The sequence below is a fragment of the Sardina pilchardus genome, chromosome 4, assembly GCF_963854185.1.
Source record: "Sardina pilchardus chromosome 4, fSarPil1.1, whole genome shotgun sequence".
NCBI classification, from domain to species: domain Eukaryota; kingdom Metazoa; phylum Chordata; class Actinopteri; order Clupeiformes; family Clupeidae; genus Sardina; species Sardina pilchardus.
In genome coordinates, this window is record NC_084997.1 from 6,751,743 (window position 1) to 6,774,904 (window position 23,162).

At 41.7% G+C, this 23,162-nt stretch overlaps 3 protein-coding genes across 4 annotated transcripts in view; 1 reads left to right on the forward strand and 2 right to left on the reverse strand.

Moving 5' to 3' along the window:
• Positions 1-11,492, reverse strand: part of pde11a (phosphodiesterase 11a) — a 37,053-nt gene extending 25,561 nt beyond the window's left edge. Inside the window, exons 1-2 of the mRNA XM_062533385.1 lie at positions 10,710-11,492; positions 9,930-10,088 (exon numbers count right to left, since the gene is read on the reverse strand). Of these exons, the coding sequence (XP_062389369.1) occupies positions 9,930-10,088; positions 10,710-11,492 (942 nt within the window). The remainder of the gene's footprint in view (positions 1-9,929; positions 10,089-10,709) is intronic.
• A 4,364-nt stretch (positions 11,493-15,856) lies between these two features.
• On the reverse strand, positions 15,857-17,978 carry LOC134078160 (cytochrome c iso-1/iso-2-like). Its single transcript, XM_062533866.1, has 3 exons — positions 17,820-17,978; positions 16,609-16,782; positions 15,857-16,503 (listed from the first exon to the last, which is right to left on the reverse strand). Exons 2-3 carry the CDS (start codon positions 16,775-16,777, stop codon positions 16,358-16,360), a joined length of 315 nt encoding a protein of 104 aa, XP_062389850.1. The 5' UTR covers positions 16,778-16,782; positions 17,820-17,978; the 3' UTR covers positions 15,857-16,357.
• A 258-nt stretch (positions 17,979-18,236) lies between these two features.
• Positions 18,237-21,898, forward strand: rbm45 (RNA binding motif protein 45). 2 transcript variants are annotated; one of them, XM_062533867.1, is made up of 10 exons: positions 18,237-18,689; positions 18,799-18,921; positions 19,052-19,178; positions 19,291-19,413; positions 19,563-19,733; positions 19,873-20,002; positions 20,097-20,193; positions 20,338-20,501; positions 20,631-20,841; positions 21,583-21,898. In XM_062533867.1, the coding sequence occupies exons 1-9, from the start codon at positions 18,420-18,422 to the stop codon at positions 20,821-20,823; spliced, it is 1,398 nt and encodes a 465-aa protein (XP_062389851.1). In that variant the 5' UTR covers positions 18,237-18,419; the 3' UTR covers positions 20,824-20,841; positions 21,583-21,898. The 2 variants fall into 2 exon arrangements, with proteins under 2 accessions (XP_062389851.1, XP_062389852.1); XM_062533868.1 differs by having other exon boundaries at positions 19,566-19,733.
• The last annotated feature ends 1,264 nt before the right edge of the window (positions 21,899-23,162 follow it).

Genomic DNA, 23,162 nt, shown 5'->3' on the forward strand with positions numbered 1-23,162 from the left:
ACGTAATACTCGGCGAGCTCTCCGGCTGCACACGCCGCTGCGCGCCTCACCGGTGCCACCGAGGAGGACTGACCTGTCACCCGTTCTTTACGAGACGCTCGCCAGAGCTAAGCCAAGCCGGGGCCGGGAGGCGGGCGACCCGGCCGATAATTGCTTTCCTTTATCGTGCGCCGCTCACAAAGGCGTGCCTCCATTAGAAACACGAAAGCCACACAATGACGAGGTTTCTGCTTTTAATTGCACCTTAATAACATTACAGCGGGTGCCTTCCCTTTGATGCTGCCTGAAACGGCTCCTGTCAGTGAGTGTCAGGGGCTGACAGCGCCGTGTAAAGATGGGAGGAAATAACACATGGGAATTCTCCCTCTCCCAATTCACTCCTCCACACTCCACACTTCCCTCTTGGTCTTTACACTTACCGATGGGGAAGTGTGTGCAATCAGTCTCCGGCATGGTACATTGACTAATCCCCAGTGGCTAAATGGGAATTTAAAGTGAACGGTCTAATCTAGTATTGAGCAGATTGATGTTCAGTTCACACCTAATTCTCAGACTCATCAAGTAACATGCTGACTAAATTGCCTTGTCCAGGAGACACTCAAGCCTGCAGACAACAAATTAACCAAGTCTCTCAAGCCGCACATTTTGTACACAATAGGCCTGCACAAGTTCGTCTATCGGCTCTCCAAAGTTTTTGGACATCCTGTCTATGGGAAAATGAACAATTAAATTTAATTTAAAAACATAAACAAGGTGGTGTTATCTTCATTAAAAAGTTTGTTCATATTGGAATACATATTCCAATTACTCGATTACTGTTTGCTTTTCTCTCGACTCCCTGTCTGCTTAATTGCAGTGCTCTGAGTGACTTACGTCTCCGTCTATACCTATGAACTATATTTGAAGAGCCACACAGTCAAAGAAGCACGCGGTGGGTAAGAGACAAACAACACAGTGGGACTTCCTGTGTAGTGAGCCTCCAGATTACAGCAGCACACCCAGCAGGGCCTTTTTTATTATGCTCCAGGCCTACAGGGACACCAGTATGGATCTCTGGGTAAAGCCGACTCTGGGAATTCAGAAACGCATAGGATGCTCTAATTGGATGCTGGCTGACTGGCCATTATAATGGAATGCATCACAAACAAAGAGCTATTGCCTTGAGAGCAGAAGACTTCCGTTGACTGCTCGGTAAAGAATGGCTTAATAATGAAACACACTGACCCAGCCGCCAGAATCTATGGCTGACAGAGGTTCCGCGGCGCTATTTATTCTTATTCTAGCTGCTGCAGGTAATGACACATGAGAGGCTTGTCTGCGAGCCAGGCTGTTCATCATGTCAAATGAACTGTGCCACACTGCAACAGTGCAACATGCCTCCACACATGGGGTTAATTCCCCTTATAATAAGATTGTGCCAGGAGTCCAATGTTGCATGGCTTGCAAGGTAGAATCCTGCTGTCTCTTGCTGACTGCGGTCTGCCTTCCTTCTTAGTGTCACAAGGGTGCTTTCTTACTGGCGTCAGCAGCAGAGAGAGCAGTCGCACCTCTCGCTTTCCCCACCCGCCACATTTAGGCGTGATTGTGCTTCACTGAGAAGGCATCAATTATTCATACTAAAGAAACCCGCACCACAACAAACGTAGCAAATCAACTTCATTTATGTCATTTGATTCGCTTTTTTGGGAACGGCCGTATGAGTTCTTTTGGAGCACACGCGAGAATAAGGAGCTAGCGTTCTCCTCACCATCAGTGGATGTTTTAATTCATCAGACCTTTTGAACTCTGTAAAGCTGCCTCTATGACAGAAGATCTGCTGGTTTAAGAAGCTCCGATGTCCTACTTTCAAAGACCAGCCATTTCTTTTGCCCCCTCTTCTTCCTTTGTCAGTCTCCAGCTCTGTGGATAACCCAGCTTGGGAATTCAGTAAGACACAGGTGAGGATAGAGTCTGACTACACTAGGCACCTTACTGAAGCTTTCCATTTGCAGAGCATCTGCTACATTAATCAGCTCCCACTATAATCAATGGAACTGGCTACATCAGACGTGAAAATGGTGCATACATTAAAAATATATATATTTTATTTCTTATTATTTTTCTATTACGGAGCATATTATTATTTTCATGCTCCACAACAGAGCACTTGGGTGGCAGACGTGGTGTAGCCCAGGCCTTTAGGGTTAAGCATGTGGCTCTTCCCTAGAGCAGAACTATAATGGAGGCCAGTCCTGGAGCTCACCACTCTCATATTCAAAGTCAGGCCATTCAATAAATGCCTCACACTGCAAAAAATAAAAACAATTAAACATTTAAGGCCTGAAATGGCCTCAGTGACAAACGCTGAGAGTATATTGGATGCTGAATGTGGGACTATAACATCAGACCAATAATGCCCACCTACACATTTATTGCTCCAGAAATACATTCTGCAGCAGTGCACTAAAGTGCTTTGGTTATCTCCAGAGTGCTGAGGAGCAGAACTTCCCTGGATGGCTGACAACCACCGATAGCAATGGGGAGGGAGAGAGGATGTTACAAACGCACCAAAAACACACACATGCTGAAGAGAATGCGATGCGTTGTAGGAACGCGACATATACTGGTCCCCTGGACATTGCACTGGCGGTGGACGTATTGAACAGCTTCAGCCTTGCAAACACACTCACGGCATCAGCAGCAGGGTACAATGGCAACGAGCGCAAGAGTGCTCTTATATACTGACAGGTTATGGAGGGAGAAAAAGACCACCGCTGCAATCAGGGCTTGGACTCCAAAGCTGGCACTAGGCTTAATTGGTCTAATTTGACCGTAAGGAGCGACTCCTCTTGGCAGCAGACCACAGTCCATCATTTAAACATCCTTTCGCATGACAACGGCTCGCCAAACAAATACAGCCCCCATTCCACTGCTCCTCTGATCTGACCAGATCCCACTGCATCACTGACCCTCTCCGCTGACCAAGGCAAACCCACCACTCTCACTACAATCAATAGGTCAGATTTCAACACACTCACATTATACAAGGCAGGCAAAAACAAGGAAATTAAGCAAAGGTAAATTATAGCATATCACAGCATACAGTTAAAACTATCTTTGAAAGACAAGTAGACATCAATGTTGAAATAAGACACCTACACCTAATCACTCACAATGGATATAAATACATCATGAAGTATTCTTATATCAATAAATTCCATCAATTTGTAATATAAAGATCAAATTCTACATGATGATTTCACATGATATATAAATACATACTGCATTAACAACTAAAAAATATGCAGCTCAACTACTACGTGTGATCACAACACTCATAAAGTTTGCCTTTATACATATACAATGTATAAAAACAAAGCTGCTAGTTCACTTAAAGAGACCCTATGCAACTTTTTCATAGTCATAAAATCGCTCAGAAATTGTTGTTTTGCTTGACTGACCAGTTTAATCGAAAACAGTAATATTTCCTCCCGCCCCCAGTGTCCCTATCTGCTATTGCAACCTTGCAGTTTCTGCAGGAGACGATCGCTCCTTGTTTACATCTGGAAGTCTGAGACGCGTAAGGAACAAGAAGAACCACGCTTGCAGTTTATATATTTATATATAGCCTATATATGTATAAATATACACGCTAAAGCTGTCGGAGAAGCTCTGCAGAGAAATATGCAAGCATAAAACGAGCGAAAACGAAAAACGAAACCAAAACCAGAGATGAAATTGCCAATCCTGCATAGTTCCTCTTTAATTTTCACTCAAATCTGACTATCAGTATGAACTTCTTCAAACAACAAATCCATGCCGTCAACAAACACTCTCTTTGTGACAATATCACTACTAAAACACAGAACAAATAAAACAAATATCTCTGACAACATAACAGGCCACTGACACTATGTAATTAGATTAAAACAATGAACGATAAAATAGATATGTTGAGGACCCCATTTCCCGCATAACCATCATCTGCATGTGTCAGTCCTGTCACATCACTTGATCTAGCAGGCTGTAGGGTGCTTTGCAGTCACCTGGAGTGGACTGCTGCAGAGCTATCATTAAGACCTCCAATGGACCTGTGCTGCTGGAGCAGACTACGGCCACGAGCTTCTTATGCTACACCCTGCAGTGTCAGCTGAAGCTGAAGGGAGATACTAGAGGCTGAGGGAGAATGGAGCCATTTTCAGATCCTATTTGAAACGAACCCATCAGCCGCACCACGGAGAGACAGGGGACTGTCAGTAAAAGCGGTTATTACGGCATTGCTTCAACTCAATTTCACAGACAAAATGGCAGCTTCGAAATTGGAGGGAGAGAATAAGGATTGGGAGACATGATTGGAGTCCCAGCTTAATTGCTCTGGTGTATTAAAAACTGAAGGAGCAACACCCGTTGAACATTTAAACATGATTTAAAAAATGTTTTGCCAACTTGTCCACATTTACACCTATAGTGCTTCAGCCCAATAGTGTCTGCGGGTTCATATACTACATTCTGCAGGGAGGATTGCATCAGTGTTTATCCATGCCATGGAGCTGCAGAGAACTGCAACTGGTGTTTACAATGACATGACTCTTAGAGCTGGAGAACAGGAACATGAATCTGTTCTCATTCCATTGTGTACCGTACACAGGCATGAGGAGAAGAATGAAAACCATAACACATGCTTCAGTCATTTGCATAGGTAGAGTCTGAAACGGGCTGTCTGTCCAATATAGGTAATGGGAAAATAAAATTATTCATGAGTTATACAATTACAGAGGCTCCCTGATGCATGTCTAATCCGGTGGGGAGTAAACATAACGTAATTCAGAGGCCCATGGCATTTCAGATGAAAGACGAGTAATGTGTTCAGTCTGTCCAGCAGTTCAATACTGTGAATGCGCTGTTCTCATGAGGAGCATGGACCGCTACGGCCATTTACAATGCTGATTTGAATCTGAGGTTGGGCATATCACTGAATATCAATATTGACTGTTTCTGTATATAATACGATATTATATAGTTTTTTTGTGGCGAAGAACAGAAGTCTGTTGGAGAAGCATATGTCACATGAAGGAAATTCATGAATACTGATGAATGAGTCAACGGACAGGAAAAAAACAGTGGCCTCACAAACCAACTATGCAAGAATGCAATATCTAATGTGGGCAGTGACCTACACACAACAAAAGCAGAAAAATCATTCCATTTGAAATACCCAGACCTTTCAATTAATAAAGATACAGCTGACAAAAACAGGGCAGAGAGACCGAGTGAAAATCTACGAGAGAGAGTGTGAGAGAGAGAGAGAGAGAGAGAGAGAGAGAGAGAGAGAGAGAGATGCTGAAGTACAATCATCTGGAAAGTGGGTCATTGCATTGCATTCTTAAACAAGATGGTATAGCAGAGCTAGATTTTCGTCACTTGGTGGAGAGGGGGGAAAAACCTCGCTCCAGCACAGAGCCTCCCAACAATAATCATTGAGAAGAGCAGATGTTAAGAATGTCATCATTAATTCAGCAGTAGCCACTCTGTGCATTACCCTGATGCTAATTCACTGTGAGCAGCACATGAAAACACACTGCTGCTTGAGCCACACTGATTTGCATCCGCCGTACACCAGGGGGACAACACTCGCAGCTCTCTGCGAATCACTCAGCACTCTCGTTAAGAGACTACACACACACACACACACACAGACACACAGACACACACACACACACACACACACACACACACACACACATACATATGCACACATACACACAAATACAAACACACATTCTCAAACACACACACACATATATATGTACACAATCACATACACACATATACAAACACACATACTTACTCACACACACACACACACACACACACACACACACACACACACACACACACACACACACACACACACACACACACACACACACACACACACACACACACACACACACACACACACACACACGTACACAACTAAAATAAAAAGTCACTCAACTCCTGCCAACTGGGCCTGCATCTGATTTTGTGTTTGTTGTTGGCTTGTCTCTTTTCATCTCCTAAGCCTTTGCCTCCATCTCATTTGAGGTGCATGCCCCCCCGATGACCAAAGCAGGGGAGATGAAACGCCTCATGGTGGGCTTTGAAAGTTTGGCCCTGGCAGCAGCCCTCCGTCCCACACATCTGAGGAATACGGGCACCCGGCGTCTTGTTACAGACCTACGCATCGCATCGCATCGTAGCACGGCGTGGCGTGGCGCCGTGGAGAGCTAAATGAGTCACTGTGCCAGATAATAGCTCATTAGGCATCAGCAGGTTTCGACGGCAGGATCAATGCCAGTACAGCCCCAATGCCAGTACAGCCCCAACCTCACTGCCTAGCTCTCCACTTCCATCTGTTTCAATTCAGTGTGTGTCATCATCAGGTCCTAGTTTGTATCTGTTCATCAACGCACCAGGTAAAGCCATGGTCACCAGCAAGCTATGAGACAGACAGCCATCACCAAGGTGCACTTGTGTGTGTGTGTGTGTGTGTGTGGGGGGGGGGGGGGGGGGGGGTCCTCTCACAACACACATGGGTGAGGGTGGGGGTGGTCCTCTCACAGCCAACATGGACAAGAGGATTTCCCCAAAGTCTGTGATGGATGAGGCGCCTGGGAGGTGCTGGTGCTGGATGAAGAGGAGCCTGGAGAGAGCACAACTGCAGGGCCGCCACGCTGAAGGTGAGTTGCTGCGTACACCTCCAGCCCTCCAGTGTTTGCTCTGAGTAATCAGAGGCTGACAGCAGCCACAGGCTGCCGCGCTGAAACAATCCCAATGGTGAAAGACGCAACGCTTCATAGGCCAGGTGCTAATCTGTCCTTCCGCCTCACAAAGGGCCCGCAGAAAAAAGCCTCCGCACCGCCGTCTTTATCACTGTTGTCACCTGCTGATTTCAAAGGTGATCTGTTGGCCTGAACAACATCTGTCACCTCACAGCAATAGTTGTAAAGGTAACATTAAACACACAAGGCAACGCTGCATATGGTGCAGAGGTGGAGGCACTAGCGATCGTGGGTTGGGGGGTTGAGCTTCTACCCTACGGACAAAAGGGCTCATGGCCACATCCCCTGCATAGAAAGTGTGCATCATAAAAGCTCCACTTGTAGGCCTGCTAGAGCCCTGTGGTGGATATCACTAGATCTGCCTCCAATTTCCCCCTCTCTCCCTTATTCTCGCCTTGCTTAAAATGGCCTTAAAATGCCTACATGCTTAGCTCAGCACCTTTCCTATAGTTAGGCCAATGAGTCAAAACACCGCTCCCAATTTACCTGTTTACCTGCCGTACAATTCATATCTAGAGGACCTGTACAAATCACGCTGCCTCAAGAGTGCTGCCAGGATCCTCCAAGACCCCACTCATCCAGGACACAAACTTTTCGAACGTCTGCCATCTGGCAGACGTTTCAGATCCACAAAAACACATACAAACAGACTTAAGAACAGTTTCTACCCATCAACCATATCACTTCTAAATGCTGCCAAAGCCCGCTGATGTGAATGTATTTATTTATTTATATGTATTTTATATTTTTATATTTTAGGTTTTATCTCTTATCTTTATTTTTATACTGGCACTGTTAGTGGACACTTGCAATTTTCGTTGTTCAACTTGTTGAATAATGACAAATAAAGATTCTATTCTATATCTAATTACAGTAACACAGAAATATCAATGTAAGAGTGGGAAAAAACAGGTCAGTACCCTCGCTTTATCCTCACTATGTGTCTGTTTGATTTAACATTTGCAATACTTTTTATTATTACGTGTGGCACAAACGGCTTTGTTAAGACATAAATTGACTCCCTCGGAACAGAACTGCTGTACAACTCACGGTTGCAGTGTTCAGAGGACTCCCGGAGTGGGGAGATTAAGTGTGGTGTTTGAAGTTTTACTACACAGGGACAAACAGGTGTATTAGTTCCTTATTTCATGCAAGCAGGTGTTAATTTATGGCTCACAATAGAACTGGGCTAACTGGTAACATTAGTGGACAGTAATCCATCAAGTCATGTTATCATAGTGTGATATGTTGTGAGATAAGACACGATTCTTACTAAGTTGGCTCATATTACCTCTCCACTGGACCATCTTTTGTTTACAGAACAGACAAATGTGTGATTATTAAGTCACGGCTTTTATTGCAGTAATTATACATACCATTAACCATTCTAAACACCCTTCTGGTGTTTATGAGTTGCGTCAATTTGGGCCTTGTAGTTAGCATTAACGAAAGTCGGTTATGTGACATCTATCTATCTATCTAGTAATGCAAGGAACATCTGTGTGTCTGTCTGTCTGTCTGTCTGTCTGTCTGTGTCTTACACGCATAACTCTCGAACCACTCATCCGACTGACCTAAAATTTGACACAGGTCTTGCTAATGGCAATTGTGTGAGTGCAGTGCAAAGTTTTTGGACAAAAAATGACCAAGATATCGTTAAATCAAACAAAATGCAACTCTACCGCAATCCCACAATTCTACCGCTCTCCGCACTCTGGGCACGCCCCTTCTCACTCTCACTTATTCCAGCATAGAAACAAACAAAAAAGCCCATTTCGCTGACAAACCTGTGTTGCCATTCATGGAAATGATGATGTCTCACTTGAATAACGGACCGTTTCAAGATTGTTGATCTTGGATAAACATGCTGAGTCCGACACTCACACATGCACCCATGCGGTTATTTAAAAATTTCCCAACAACAGCAAAAACGCACGGGTATGTATGTGTCAAACACCTTTCCTCTTCAATCACTACTTTGCAAACTGAGTAAAAAGCGCTACTAACTGCACGGGCCTGATTCTACATCATCGCCAATCTAACATGCTCTACCTGCATCAACGTAATTGGGCAACAAGTTTCTTGGAAAACATTGTTTGTACAGGCACTGCACTAGTTTTAATAAAAGAGTGGAAGGTTGAGCCTCTTACAATAAATTCACTTACATCCTGGAAAAGGCTATGAGCTTCCCTTATAGCATTGTTTCCCAACTTGGGGTCAGGACCCCATGTGGAGTCGCCTCAAATTCAAATGAGGTCAGCTGAGATACTGCATATCTTACAATTGACAAGTACTTGACATAAAAATAAATATAAATTAAATATATATATATATATTTATTAAAAAACCTATATCCATTTTAAGAAACTGATCCTTCATTACAATATCACTAAAAATAAAGTTAGACAGCTTGCATGGCGCATGACATGTTTGATTGATGGAATTATGCTTGATCAATGTTTGAAACAAACATTGCAAAACAACCAGGCGCAAAAGCATTTGGGAAAAATCAAAGTACCGCTTGCATCTAGATGTACAGCAGAGATGAGTTGTGCTCTCTCTCGCAACATGTGAATGATTGGGGTCACCAACGTTTTGTTTTTTACATCAAAATAGGGTCACCTGCCAAAAAAGGTTGGGAAATGCCTCACAGACATTAATACGCAGGGGAAAAAACATGTGGTCAGTCACAGACTCTGAAGCTTAAAAGTCTTAATGGCCCAATAGTTGTCATTCCAGCATGGTGCGTGGTATATGAAGCACTCAGCCTCAAACAAAAGTCTAAATCGCATGGCAAACACAGAAAACAACATTCAAAGTGCTGTCTGTATCATGAAAATGTTGCACTTTGGGAAAAGAGCCATTCATTCGTTAAAACAAAAAGACTCATTAATAGCCACTGACACATCAAAGATACTATCAGTGGATGAAAGGAAACATTTTGGCCAGAAGTCAAACCTAATTTTCATACCACTGTATTGGAAGTACGACTACTAGGATCATTTTAAATGTATTGATTACTAATGCATTACACAGTGGAAGTGATTCATACTGTATGTCTGCTATAGGGATGTTATTGCACATAGACAGTGAACACACAAAACATCTAAAGACATCCATGGTTACCTTCTCATCATCCTCTGTAAAGAGAGCGCCACCAGGACTCTTGTTGATAGCCTGAGCCACGCCAATGATCTCCCCATCGCTGTTCCGTATGGGCATACACAACAGTGACTTGGTCTTGTATCCAGTGAGCTTGTCAATCTCATCACTGAAACGATGATCCTGCAATAGCATAAAGACGACAAATGGGCAATTATGCTGGATCAATTTTTACTCCTCACAGCTAAATGAGAGATGTGAAGGGCACTGTTCTAACCTCTTAGTCTATTGCATTGTACTGCATTGTTTTCTCTACGACTTTGGTTGGTGAATGCCTGCAATCTATAGACAGTGCAGATAACCAAGGAACTACATTTCATCGCAATGTCCCGCCATCACCTACTGTAGGCCTGCTGAAAACAGCTGGAACATCTGTTGCGCCTGACCAAGTAGGCTGCAATACAAGGAGCACTGAAGTTGGGAGCAATTTCACAGATTTGAATTGGGCTAAAAACGACAGTGTAAAAAAAGGCCAGAGAGGCATCTCCATCTAAGCTATTCTATTTTCAGATTCACACAGAGAGACCAGGTGTAAATCTAATATAGTAAGAAACTATGAATAATAGAAAGATGCATAGTTTGCAGCATATGCATATTTAATGCAAAAACAATATGGGCAGGGAGAAATCTAAGCAATGAATAGTGTCATGAACATAACCGATATTTAAACACACACACACACACACACACACACACACACACACACACACACACACACACACACACACACACACACACACACACCTGATATGCATCTGGTATATTCACGGTTTCACCATGTTCTGCAACATATCCAATAATCCCCTTTCCCCATGGAACCTGAACTTCATCCGAATTATTGAAAGATGGCAACACGGTGGTCCCTGCATGCACATCAAAGAATTTGGATACAAGAGTCTTCTTGTTCGCTGAGCCCTCAACGAGGAATAGGGAACAGCGGTCAGCATCGACCATGATGCACACAAATACAAGGACTTTGTAACTGAGGCTGGTTAAATCCAAGTCATTCGATATGTCTTTGACTAACTCCAGGAAAAACTCCTTTTCATTATGTTCCTTCAGGTAATATTTGAAGTCTATGGCTGTTGAGGGATACTGTGGAATATTGACGCGTGATTCTAGCAGTGCGCTCAGGATGTGAGCGGTTGTCGGAGGTAAGGAACTGGCTTTTCGAAGTAAAGCCCGTCTCCTCATACTTGTCAAAGGTTCCTGTGCTCTTGAATTGCAATGTTCATCATATGTCCTGTTAGCATTAATAGCTTTCGATCTGGCAAAAGTTTTTCGAAGCTCTTTTTGCGAAGCTCGCCTGTGTAAGCCATCTCCTTTGCTGGCCCAGCTGTCTTTACACGCAATGTGTTTCTCTGGCTCCGTTGTGACATTCGCAGGAGTTTTACTTGCTTGATGATTTTTAAGCCACTTTTCAACCATGCTGTATTTCCCTTTTCTGTTTAGATAGTCTTCGAATAACTCGGGGTGTTTGTCGAGAAAACTTTCCACGTCAGAAAACACCATACTTGACATAGCCATTTCTGTTTGTGGTTCCCAATGAACCTATCCAAAAAGATTCCACAGTGAAATTTCATTTATTTTCTTGCAAAATGTTGAGTAGTCAAATGCACTGCTTAAAAAAGTAGAGCAAAATAGTAGACCGTTATCTGCTAATAAAATGCAATAGCCTACTTGAATTGGGAAAAATACATTCACCTGCTCTTCCAAGGAGTCAAATACCAAGATCCTGCCAGGCGACTCCTCTTTGAAGATTACATCGCGAGCGTAACGTTAGGACGACGAAATATTATTTAATCCTAACTTCGGTATGATGCACGTTCTAATTCTGCGCCTCCTAGCCAGCATCATCAGCAAAGACTAGGGGAGCCCGCGAGCTGATCAAGCAACCTGCGTGACGTAGAAGGTGGCGATTGATAGTTTTTGCTGTATGCAGGGTTGCCAGGTCTTGATTGTTGTAGTCCAAAACCCCATAAAATCGCTGGTTTGTTTGAGCGCACTGCGAGATGGCTATGTTTGTTGTTTCTGGTTGTGCGTAGCCAGGGGTTAACCTCCACTTTGTTTTTTTTTTTTGTTTGTTTTTTTAGCTATTTGTAGGTTAGAACTGGGCTACCAGACGATGACTACCATGCGCAACTGAATTAATAATGAAGCAGCTTAGGTTATATCCAAGCCTACACAGAACACAGATTGGTTAAGGCTACGGTTCTGATGCGGACCAGGGATCAGGTTGAACCTATATGCCACTGTGTAAGCAGAATATGGATGGATGTAGAATCACTATATGTTGTTGTTGTTATTATTATTATTATCATTATCATCATCATCATCATCATCATCATCATCATCATCATCATCATCTCAGATGCAAGTATAACAGTCATATATATGGAGATACAAATCCATTGGCCTTGGTACACTTTTCACATGGGGAAATTGCGAATATGGCATCGTGTCGACACACGTTGTAATTTTCTCTCAGGTTATTTGCACTCCGTGAGTGCAGTGGCGCGTGATACTGCTTATGGCAGCCTATACCTGTATAAAAAACACGTCGACGATCAGGTTTCTTTGGACACAATATTCAAACAGGCGCATTTTGTTGAATTGAACGCAATTTTGTTGAATGAAGTCAGTGTAGGATGTTTGTTAAAATGGAATTGTGGAGTATGCTATTACCTTTTATTTGACAGGCAATACCAAACCTATCCTCTCATAGGTTTGACATTGAACATAGTTGGCTTATGGCAGTAGGCTATACCTTGCATACATGCACCTAATACCAATAAAGTCTAACCTGCCCGCTGTTGTGCTTCATGGCTTCATGGCTGTTTTGCTGATTCTCTGCTGAAACATGAGGCCACAGTGGCCTCTGGTGGATCATATAAATCAGGGCTAGTTACTCTGAAACAACAGGTGAGGCAGGTAGCTTACAATACTATACAAAATGATACATGCAATACACATAGCCTACTGCTGGATTTATGTGTAGAAGGTATTGGAAAACATAAGGTTAGCCAACACTGATCACCATAGGCCCTAGTGTACACTTTAAGGTGGTGATATAGGGCTAAGTGCACACAATCCTACACTCCGTCTCATGTGCTGTCAGAATGTGGGCAGTAGGTACTCTTTTAAACTTTTTCATCTTCACAATCCTGTTGGAAATGAGCCATTTCACTGTACAGGGTAAATCAGCACATAGGCCCAATGTGAATTTTTCATTTAGAGATGGAGGATGGGGAACTTACTGTTGACATTTGTTTATTTGGTCAAAGTGGTTATGGTTATGGCTATTTGGCCATACAAAAAAAACAATGCTACAGTATATCATACAAACCATAACCCATAAGAAGCACTAAATAGTCTATGTTGAACTGATAAGCCTTAAGACCTCTCTTGAAAAATCCAAAGGTGACCTTGCATTGGTGCCCGGTCATGTTGGAGCAGGAAGAGGCCATCCCTGAGCTGGGCTTGGCCCCTCAGTTCCAATGAAGGGAACTCTGAATTGCTCAGCATTAATCAAGAGATTTTGGACAATTCAATGCTCCCAACTTTGTGTGAAGAGTTTGAGGATGGCCTCTTCCTCTTCCAACATCACTGTGCACCAGTGCACAAAGCAGTCCATAAAGATGGATGACAGAGTTTGGTGAAGATGAACTTGACTACCCTGCACAAAGTCCTCAACCCAGTAGAACACCTTTGGAATAGAGCGGAGACTGAGAGCCAGTCTCTCCTCGTCCATCAGCATGTGACCTCAAAAATGTGTCTCTGGAAGAATGGTCAAAATTCCTCATAAACACACTTGTGGAAAGCCTTCTCAGAAGAGTTTAAGCTGTTATAGCTGCAAAGGGTGAACCAACATCATATTAAATCCTAGAGATTAAGGATGGGATGTCACTGAAGTTCATATGCGAGTGGCAGGTGACCCAATACTTTTAGCAATATAGTGTAAATGTATGTCTGGTAATATCAATAGAATTGCAGTTGTGTTTTGATTGAGTAAAGATAAATAGAATACCAAGTACCCAATTATTCTGAATTACTTGAAAAACAAAATGTAAAAATTTTAATGAATTTGATTTATGCAAATTCATTAAAAATGGAGGATAACGGCTAGCATTTGGAACTAAACTCTTAATTTACATCATGTGTGGATTGTTCATAGCCTACAGCTATGAACATAGGCTTCAGTAATTTTATTGAAAGGTATGTTGTACTGTATGTATGTTTCCTTTATGAGTAGACAAAGTACTCTTAGGAGCCTAGTTATCAATGAGATCAAATGAGTTATCAATGTACAAGTACTTATCACATGTTTAAAATCATATAAATGGGGGGTGGGACATCCTTGTGTAGCATTAGAGCTGTCCATCTCCAGTCTGACGTAGCCATACACAATTCAGGGTAGGCTTCCAGGCTCAATCACCACAATACTATTTGCAAAAGTCTAAGCAATAAATGTTTTTTCTTTTTTTCTTCTCTCTATTTTTCCTCTTTGCTTCTCTCTCATGTATGTGTTTAAAGAGCAGTTTAGAGTAAAAATATATGTATATTTATTTTCCCTCTGTAACACAGTTTCTTCAGTTGTTAAGTGCTGACCCTCTTGACTTCATAAAATAAAAAATAATAATTATATATAAAAAAAAGTCTAAGCAATACATGCAACTGCCATCAGATGGCAGCATTGACCAGTGAAGAATTAGGATCAATAATTCGCCTGGTTGTTATGGAATTTTGCAGAGGTGGAAAAGTCCAGCTTCAGAAAGTAAGTAACCACTTACTTACCACAGGTGGTCTCACCACTAAGCTGCTCTACCTAGCTGAAAATGTGGGCTAATTAGAATCAGCTGGTTTGAATGAATGGTTGGCACAGATATGTTGTAGGACTTTTACTCTCTGAAACTGGACTTTTCCACCTCCGGAATTTTGTTTATTTATTTCTAGTAGTCGAAGTAACCAATCACTTACAATGAGGACTAAAACGCAGTTTATAGGCTAAGGAGTTACTTTCCAGTGACCGCACTTTGAGGCTCTACACCAAATACTTGCACCATAACTCCAGTAAATAAAAACACCTGTTCCCTCTACCCCACTGCAATGGAGTAGTGTGGTACACATATCACTTACAAGGTCATAAATTCCTATATCATAGGTCTAGCATCAAAACACACTTTTGCAACTTGAGGATGCAAGTTCAACAGCATTTTGACTACAGTGCATGTGCAGTGGCCAGAACTAATGCTGCATTCATGTGCTGAGGAAAGATGATATTTTCCATTGGTGAACTGGTATTTACCAGTGTGTTGTGTTACTGCTTTTGTTGCCGTACTGTTGGGAAATTAGTCAAATGCCTGTCACTCATCACTAGGAGACTCCTATAACAGCTCGCTAACTTTGCTCTGGGTAGGCAACACCAACGCATAATGTTTTTTTGTTTTTTTTAAAAAAAAGGACACTTGAGTGATAAAGCATTATATTACAATCGTCAATGACACATTGTATAGGCTACAAAAACTGCTAACAGTAGCAAAAAATTTTAGTAGTGCACAATGCTATTATTCACAACTCTTCCGTTGCCTTCTGCCATTTTGAAAAGGTCAAAGTTTACATCATCTCGGCAACTTGTCCATCATGGTATTTGCCATAGCACATGAAGGCACCATGTCAGATGCACAAGGCCGGCAGAGTTAGGCCAAAGTTGATCAATAAAGGTGAAGGGCGAAGAATTTAACACTGGTTGCATTGGATTGGTTTATGCAATTTAATTTCACGGGAGGACTCACCCATTTCAGAGTTTCTCCTTGACACAGCTTCCCGCTACAGATAGTAAAACAGATGTTTTAAGAGGATTATAGGTGGGGGGAAAAAAAAGGAAAAACAAATTCTCCTGATAAAATCATATTTATTTCATACTACAGATTAAGACCAAGTTGATCAATGCAAGGCAAAAAAGACATTCCTTGGGCAGGAGGGCACATAAATTAACTGTTTGGCGCATCCAAAACCTCATAAATAAGACATGACTATTAAGACCAGAGACAGTTAAGACAGAAACGGTTGCTTCGGTCACGTATCGGATTTACAAGGCAAGTGAAACAGAGTTAAATAAGTTATCATAAACACCTGTTAAACCAGGGGATATTACTTTACTCCTTCAAGGCAAAAGAACAAGGCAGAGTCGGAGTCACATGGTCAATGACCTATACACCAATGCAATACTATCAGCTGTTGGCAATCATGATGAGAAAAGGGAAAAATAAGATTAACCGTATGAGCCAAGAAGGTGTAACCCTGGCCACTTCAGAATTATATGTTCCTCCACATAAACAAAAGAAAGGGGGGCATGGTATAATGACAATAATGATAAAAAAATAAACTACAGCCTATGATGTTGCACTTTTAAGGTATGCTACAAGATCTGCACGTTCGCCCTTCTTCTTGATGCCAGCAAAGATCATCTTTGTGCCAGGAATGTATTTCTTGGGGTTTTCCAAGTAGACATTAAGAGTCTTGTCGTCCCAGGTGATGCCTGCACAATACAATAAGAGAGGCCAATTAGGTACATCTCTAACAGTTTCAAAATAAGGTGAATAAACTGAATTTACTGTTTTCTAGCACCATCAAGTTAACTCACCTTTAGCCTTGTTGGCATCTGTATAGGAGTAACCTTCTGCTTGTCCCGTCTTGCGTCCAAAGAGACCCCACAGATTGGGCCCAACTTTGTGCTTTCCTCCATTGTCAACAGTATGACATTGAGCACATTTCTGGACGAAAACCTTCTTTCCTTTGTTGACGTCTCCCATTCTTCCTGAAAGAGAGAACATTGACATTTGAAAATGAATTACGTTAAAGCAGCACTAAACATAAAAAAAATGCTGTAGTGGTCCCCCTACAGTTGAGAAGAGCTATAAACAATATGCGTATTTCTGTACAAAGTATGAACAAAACTCCTGAGTCCGATACAATATAAAGGGAATACAAAGGCAGTGATCTGTAGAAAGATCCGCGAAATCCTGCCCTACTGTAGCTTTTCAAAGGTGATAGAGGGGAGGGCGTCGACCGTCGGAAACATTGTAAAGAAATAAAAACCTTAAGGATGCCTTAAATAGCCCATGCACAACTTCACAAGACAACATGTTCAACCACATAAAACTCTTTAACTCAAGTTTAATTACAATCGTCTGTTCTTATGCAGTGTTTCCTATTGTGTCGGGGCTAGGCAGATGCTTTCATAATTCTGAATGGCTGACGCCACGAGAGTTGCGCAACTTGCCGGCAGCGGATATCCACACATACGCTAGCAGCTAACATAGAAGACAGCAAGTTTGACCTTCTTTACGTACCACCAGGGTCGAAATACTTTCACAACCATGCATGTCCTGACTAGCAGAAATATGCTAGCGTTACATACACAAAGTCAGCCACTCAATCCAATCACTACCTCACAGCTAAACACCAGGCTAGTTCAAATACAATACGTTAGTGCTACTGATATCAAACTTAGGAGCCCATACAACTGTTAGCTAACGTTAGCGCTAATGTTAACGTTGCACGATTAATAGCGCCTAGCTATTGTTACCAAACGGTCACCGTGTAATAGCCGATCAAAAATGCGAGAAAGCGTCTCTAACCGCACATAACATGGCATGACAAAAGCCTGATCAGCAAACGTTTCCCATTTAATTAGACACACGTTGGCTATATTAACGTAACAACCAACTAAGCTAAGGTTAGCTCTGGCCGAGACGTTAAAGGAATCCAGAGCAAAAAGCCAGTATACAGAGGAGAAAGAAGGGGGAAACGGACGGGTTTGAGAAGACTGACTAATGACACGTGTTCTCTTACCTGTTTTCAGTAAAATAAGACTTTCAGCTCAGCTTTAAGTTAGCCCCAAGGCTCCCCTCGAATTGTCCTCGTCGCGTGCTTGCCGGTAAAATGAGCACCTAGTGCTACGCTAGGGCTAAATAAGGTGACTGAGTACATAACTTGACGTCATTTCCACACCCATAAAGTCCCATGCTTACATCAGCAGCATGAAACTTACATATTATGAAACTTACATCATGAATTCAATAGAGAAATATTCCAAAAATACACGGGTATGACACTGATGACAGTCCACAAAATCAATTACAGTACATGAACCCTTTCGTCAGTCAAATTAAAGTGATGATGTAGAGAAAATTCTTGTTCAACCAGAATACACGCCAAACCGACAGGGGGACCACTGTACGATACTGGGTTAGACCATAGATCACGTGAGCACCTTGAAATTCAAGTTGTGTTTTAGCCTGCTCCGACTTATGTTTTTCACATAGTGCTAGATCCTCAATTTCCTGGAATTTACAGCAGTTCGCCTAATACATTTATCTCCGGTGACAGGTCATTGTGGAAGATTTCATGCGATTGATGTTATTTTAGGCTAGTTGTGTGAATTGATTCAAAATGGAAGACAACACCAAACCATCTTCGCATCTGGATGAACCACCTAATAGCAGGTTGTTTTTAGTAACCAGCAAATGTATCACTGAAGACAATATTCGAGATCATTTTTCTACGTTTGGGGAGATCCAAGACATATGGGTGGTGAAAGACAAACATACAAAGGAGTCCAAAGGAGTGGCCTTCGTCAAATTCTCCAAATCCTCACAAGCTTGCACAGCCATGGAAGAAATGCACGGAAAATGTTTGGTTGAAGGAACCAAACCTATCAAGGTTAGGGCTTACTTAGCTGACGTTACCATCTCGGCCCAGTCTTCATGGTTAACATTAACCTCCTGCTCAAAACTCTGCATGCTTAACACGTATTCCATCCCTCTATTAGGTGTTCATCGCCCAGTCCAGGTCTTCGGGAAGCCATAGGGACGTAGAGGATGAAGAGTTGACTAGAATCTTTGTAATGATCCCAAAGACATTCACAGAGGAAGACTTGAAAGAAACTTTCAAGGTGAGAGAGCTGTTCTGTCATGTTCTGTTAACTTGGAGCCTTTCATTTTGCCTACCTGCTGTCCCTTGCGAAAGGCTTGCTTTGGAAGGAAAGGAGCATTTTGTTTAGTATGTTGTTTTTTATTGCACAGGAATATGGAGACATTGAGTATTGTATTATTATAAAGAACAAACTGACTGGAGAAAGCAAAGGGCTTGGATATGTGCGGTTCCATAAGCCATCACAAGCAGCAATGGCCATAGAGAACTGTGACAAAAGTAAGAATGCTTTACCTGCATCAATGTCTATGAATTAATGACACACTGTAGTCGTTTAGTTGTATTCAAAGTGTCCTTATTGTCTCTGATGTATTTCTTCATACTTCAACAGCTTTTAGAGCAATCCTTGCTGAGCCAAGAACCAAAACTTCAACAACAGAAACTGAGTATTTTGGCAACTCTAGATCTGAACATATGGCCAATGAATCAGGAATGAGTGGCTATCCTTTTAGTGGTACTGTCTTTCTTCTCTCCAGCATTTGTTTATTCTTTCACTCATTCACTCTTTCGTTCATTTGTTTCTATGTGGAATCCATAACTGTTCAATTGCAATATTGCATTACATTGTAGTATGCGTCCTAATGTAGTCCATGTTTTGTACAGCAGAGAACAACTACCCATCAGGGGACGTGTGGAATAGTGACATGATCACCAGGTGTCTGATGGTGTCATCAAGGGCAGCCATTACACAGGAGCAGGTCTACAGTCTCTTTGATCTGATCCCAGGGATGGACTACTGTGAGATGCAACGAGATCAGTATGGGTTCAGCAAGGGTAATATGGCAGTTATTGCATATCCTGAACCTGTGGTGTCATAATCTTGGCTAAATTATTTCTCCAAACACCGAATATGAACGATGATAACATTTGTCATACTAAACTAAATTGTTTCTCATTTTCTTGTAATTGTCAGGACAAGCAATGATTCGATACAATAACCTTGGCTCTGCCGTGTATGCTAAAGAGAAGCTAAATGGCTTTGAATACCCACCTGGAAATCGTCTTGTCGTGACTTATGTTGACGATGGGGAGGACAGGACCAGGTGTGTTGCAGTTTTTGTTTTGTTCTGTCGCGTTTTGTTTGACTCGAATCCCTCCAGTGACTCTCTGTCATGTCTTCCCTCTGGGTTTGCTCAGTCCGGTGGGGAAGATGGCCATGCAGCTGGTGGCCGCTCAGATGATGTCCATGGTGTGGAACGGGCCCACAGGCCCCCAGCTTATGAAGACCAGCACCGTAAGGACTTATTCCTTAATCAGAGATGTTTACGCTCATCAAATGTTTTTGTATGGGTTGTTGTTTGTATGTCTTGTTGTAATTTTCTACATAGAGAATTAGTCTGAACAGTTGTTTTGCTAATACTTTGACATTTCCATGTAGGGTTATACTCCCCTCGCTACTTCACAAAAGCCCAGAGTTCAGACCGATGTCAATCTTCCCCCTGTGAAGAAGATGGCGCCCACAGACAGTGCCGTCAAAGAACGTCTCTTCGTCATATTCAACCCTTCACCACTTCCAGTCGATGTGCTTGAAGATGTGTTTTGGTAGGGGTGCAAATAATAGTTGCTTTGATGACAATACATATGTAGGATACTTCAGATAATTACCAACCCTGTAATGTGAATTAAGAGGCTAACAAAAACACCCCCATCCCCCTTTTCCCCGTTTTTCAGTCGTTTTGGCTCTTTGGTTGAAGTGTACCTGGTTCCTGGGCGGAATGTGGGTTATATGAAGTATGCAGATAGGAAACATGCCAACGATGCCATTGCCGCCATGCATATGAAGGTTGTGAACGGAGTGAAGATGAAGGTGATGTTGGCTGACCCACCAAAGGAAGAGTCGCACAAACGGCAGAGGACATACTAGCATCCAGAGCAGAACTAGGTAAGTCATCTCTCAGGGTAAGGTATGGTAAAGAAGGCTAAATGCATTTAGTTTCAGTGCTAAAAGCTTATGTTAGTTGAATAAAGTTGTTTGCTTTTTTGGAAGATGAATTTCACCAGTACAGTTTTATTTCTGTGAAATGTTTTTCATGGTTATTTTCTGGCTTAACGTTGTTAAATATAATGTCTTTCTCTCAACGACCACGGGCCCAGCGGACAGATTCATAGTTCTGGAACCTCTTGCAGATTTTATGGAGCATTTCTAGTGATCATAGACAAATTTCCATGGTAATGCGGTCTTACATCTTAGCAGATACACCCTGCAGTATGATTAGAAAGTCAAATAGTGCCATCTTCAACAGAGAAAGGATATGACATTTGATATATTTTAACTTCTGTCAGCCTATTTCAGGTAATGTTGATGGAATGCCAGAGCTTTCTGATAAAATGTCAGAGCCATGGTTCCAATATGAAAACTAGGAAAATGAACTTTCGAGGTATACTGACCAAGGTCTTGCTTTGAGTCAGTATGGTTTTTGCTCTAAAGGTCAATGTTTTCTGCCTAGTAGCATGATGACATAAATCAGCAAACTTCATGAATGGCTTCTATGAATGTGTAACTAAAATCACGCAACACTGTAGTATAGGTTGTACTTGGACTTTGACATATCGTTGAAGAAGAGAGACTGCATGAGTGAGACATCATTGTATAATTTTGGGTATAATGTTTTTCTTCTTCCAGAGATTTAAATGACATGACCTGCTACATGACTGGACGGACATAAACGATGACACGACCTCTAGCTATGGACAGTGACTTCCATACCTTTTGTTCTTGATGTGGCTTATAATAGTCAGAGGAATTTTCAGTATTATAAGTAATTTTTAGTAATTCTTTTTCAGCATTTTCAGTTATCAATGTTCAAATGCAATACTGTAGCGAAAACAGAAGAAGAGACCACCACAACAATTTAGTGTCTCATCTATTTATAAAAAAATATATATGTAGATATATTGTCCATTGTATGTGTTGATAATAAAAAAAAAAACACACAACATTTGGCTTGTGATGAGATTTATTTAGGTAATTCTATATTTATGTTTTTATGTTAATTGTACTAATTTGCATTGGCAACAGAAACTCCTTTTAGGGCCCACGCTCGACACCATGGCTACATGTTTAGCAGTGAGAGCTGTGGTTATTTGAACCTTCTGGCACAGACAAGTCATCATCATCGAAGGTCTTAAAGGTCTTGCTCTCTGTAGATAGAATTTGGCCACCATGTCCTCATTTGATCCCAGCCATGGGTCAGTCCCACTACTTATAGCCTCAAGTAGGAGCCTCTCTGCTGCAGTACAGAGTTTGAAAAAGAGTTTGACAGCAGCACATGGCAATCTCTCTAGCAGTTTATGGCCATATAGTTGGTGTTATCGAAGCTGTTTTGCTGTGATCCCAGAGACCAAAACAACTGCATTGGTAAACTGACTTGTACGAGACGTGGTTATCTGTCCCTCTGATTCACCATCAACAATTTTCATACCAACCTGAGGCTTATAAGCATCAGAATCAGCTTTATTGGCCAGGTTTGCGTAAACAAACAAGGAATTTGACTCTGGTTAATCTTTGCTGTTAAGTACAACACTCAACAATGACCAAAAAACAAAACCAGTAAGAATGGAATAAGGGCAGTAAAGCTATGTACAAGAATAAATACAGTATGTACATTTACAATTAAATAGATGCTATGGGTGGGATAGGGTAAGGCAATTATCCGGAGGGGGACATACCTCAAAAAGTCAGACACTAACATACTGTACATTTTAGACACTTTAACAATAACTATTAGACTTTAATACTTTCCCACAGAGAACATCTAGGACATAGTATGTGATTACCAGAGGGGGTTTTTGGAGTGTCTATGTGATGTTAAGCAGGCAGAAAAAGGCATCTTGGAAACAAGTCACATTTGAATGAGGCAGTGTTATTGACTTGCAACATCTCAAACTTTCAGACAGGTTTATTACTCAAGTGAAACTATTTAAACTATTTATGGGTAAAAAGTGGAATGACGAGAAAAAAATATAGAACACACCTACTGAAATGTATTAAACTTTTTGTGGAAAAGCCTGTTTGACAGCTTCAGGACATTTCCAGACAAAACAAATCATAGTCAGGTGTAGATTTTGGCCCATTCTTCAAAATGGATGGTCTTTAAATCTTCCCTCTTGCGAATCTTGATCTTTAGTTCCTTCCAGAAATGTTCAGTTGAATTTAAGTCAGGGCCTTGATTTCTTTTCTCTGAAACCAGTTGAAAGTTTATT

Coding starts and splice junctions, on each gene's coding strand:
- LOC134078160 (XM_062533866.1), bottom strand. CDS start 16,777: ATGGGAGACGTCAACAAAGGAAAGAAGGTTTTCGTCCAGAAATGTGCT. Junction 16,504..16,608: donor AGATGCCAACAAGGCTAAAG/GTGAGTTAACTT, acceptor TGTATTGTGCAG/GCATCACCTGGGACGACAAG.
- rbm45 (XM_062533867.1), top strand. CDS start 18,420: ATGGAAGACAACACCAAACCATCTTCGCATCTGGATGAACCACCTAAT. Junction 19,414..19,562: donor GAGTGGCTATCCTTTTAGTG/GTACTGTCTTTC, acceptor TGTTTTGTACAG/CAGAGAACAACTACCCATCA. Junction 20,003..20,096: donor GATGGGGAGGACAGGACCAG/GTGTGTTGCAGT, acceptor GGGTTTGCTCAG/TCCGGTGGGGAAGATGGCCA.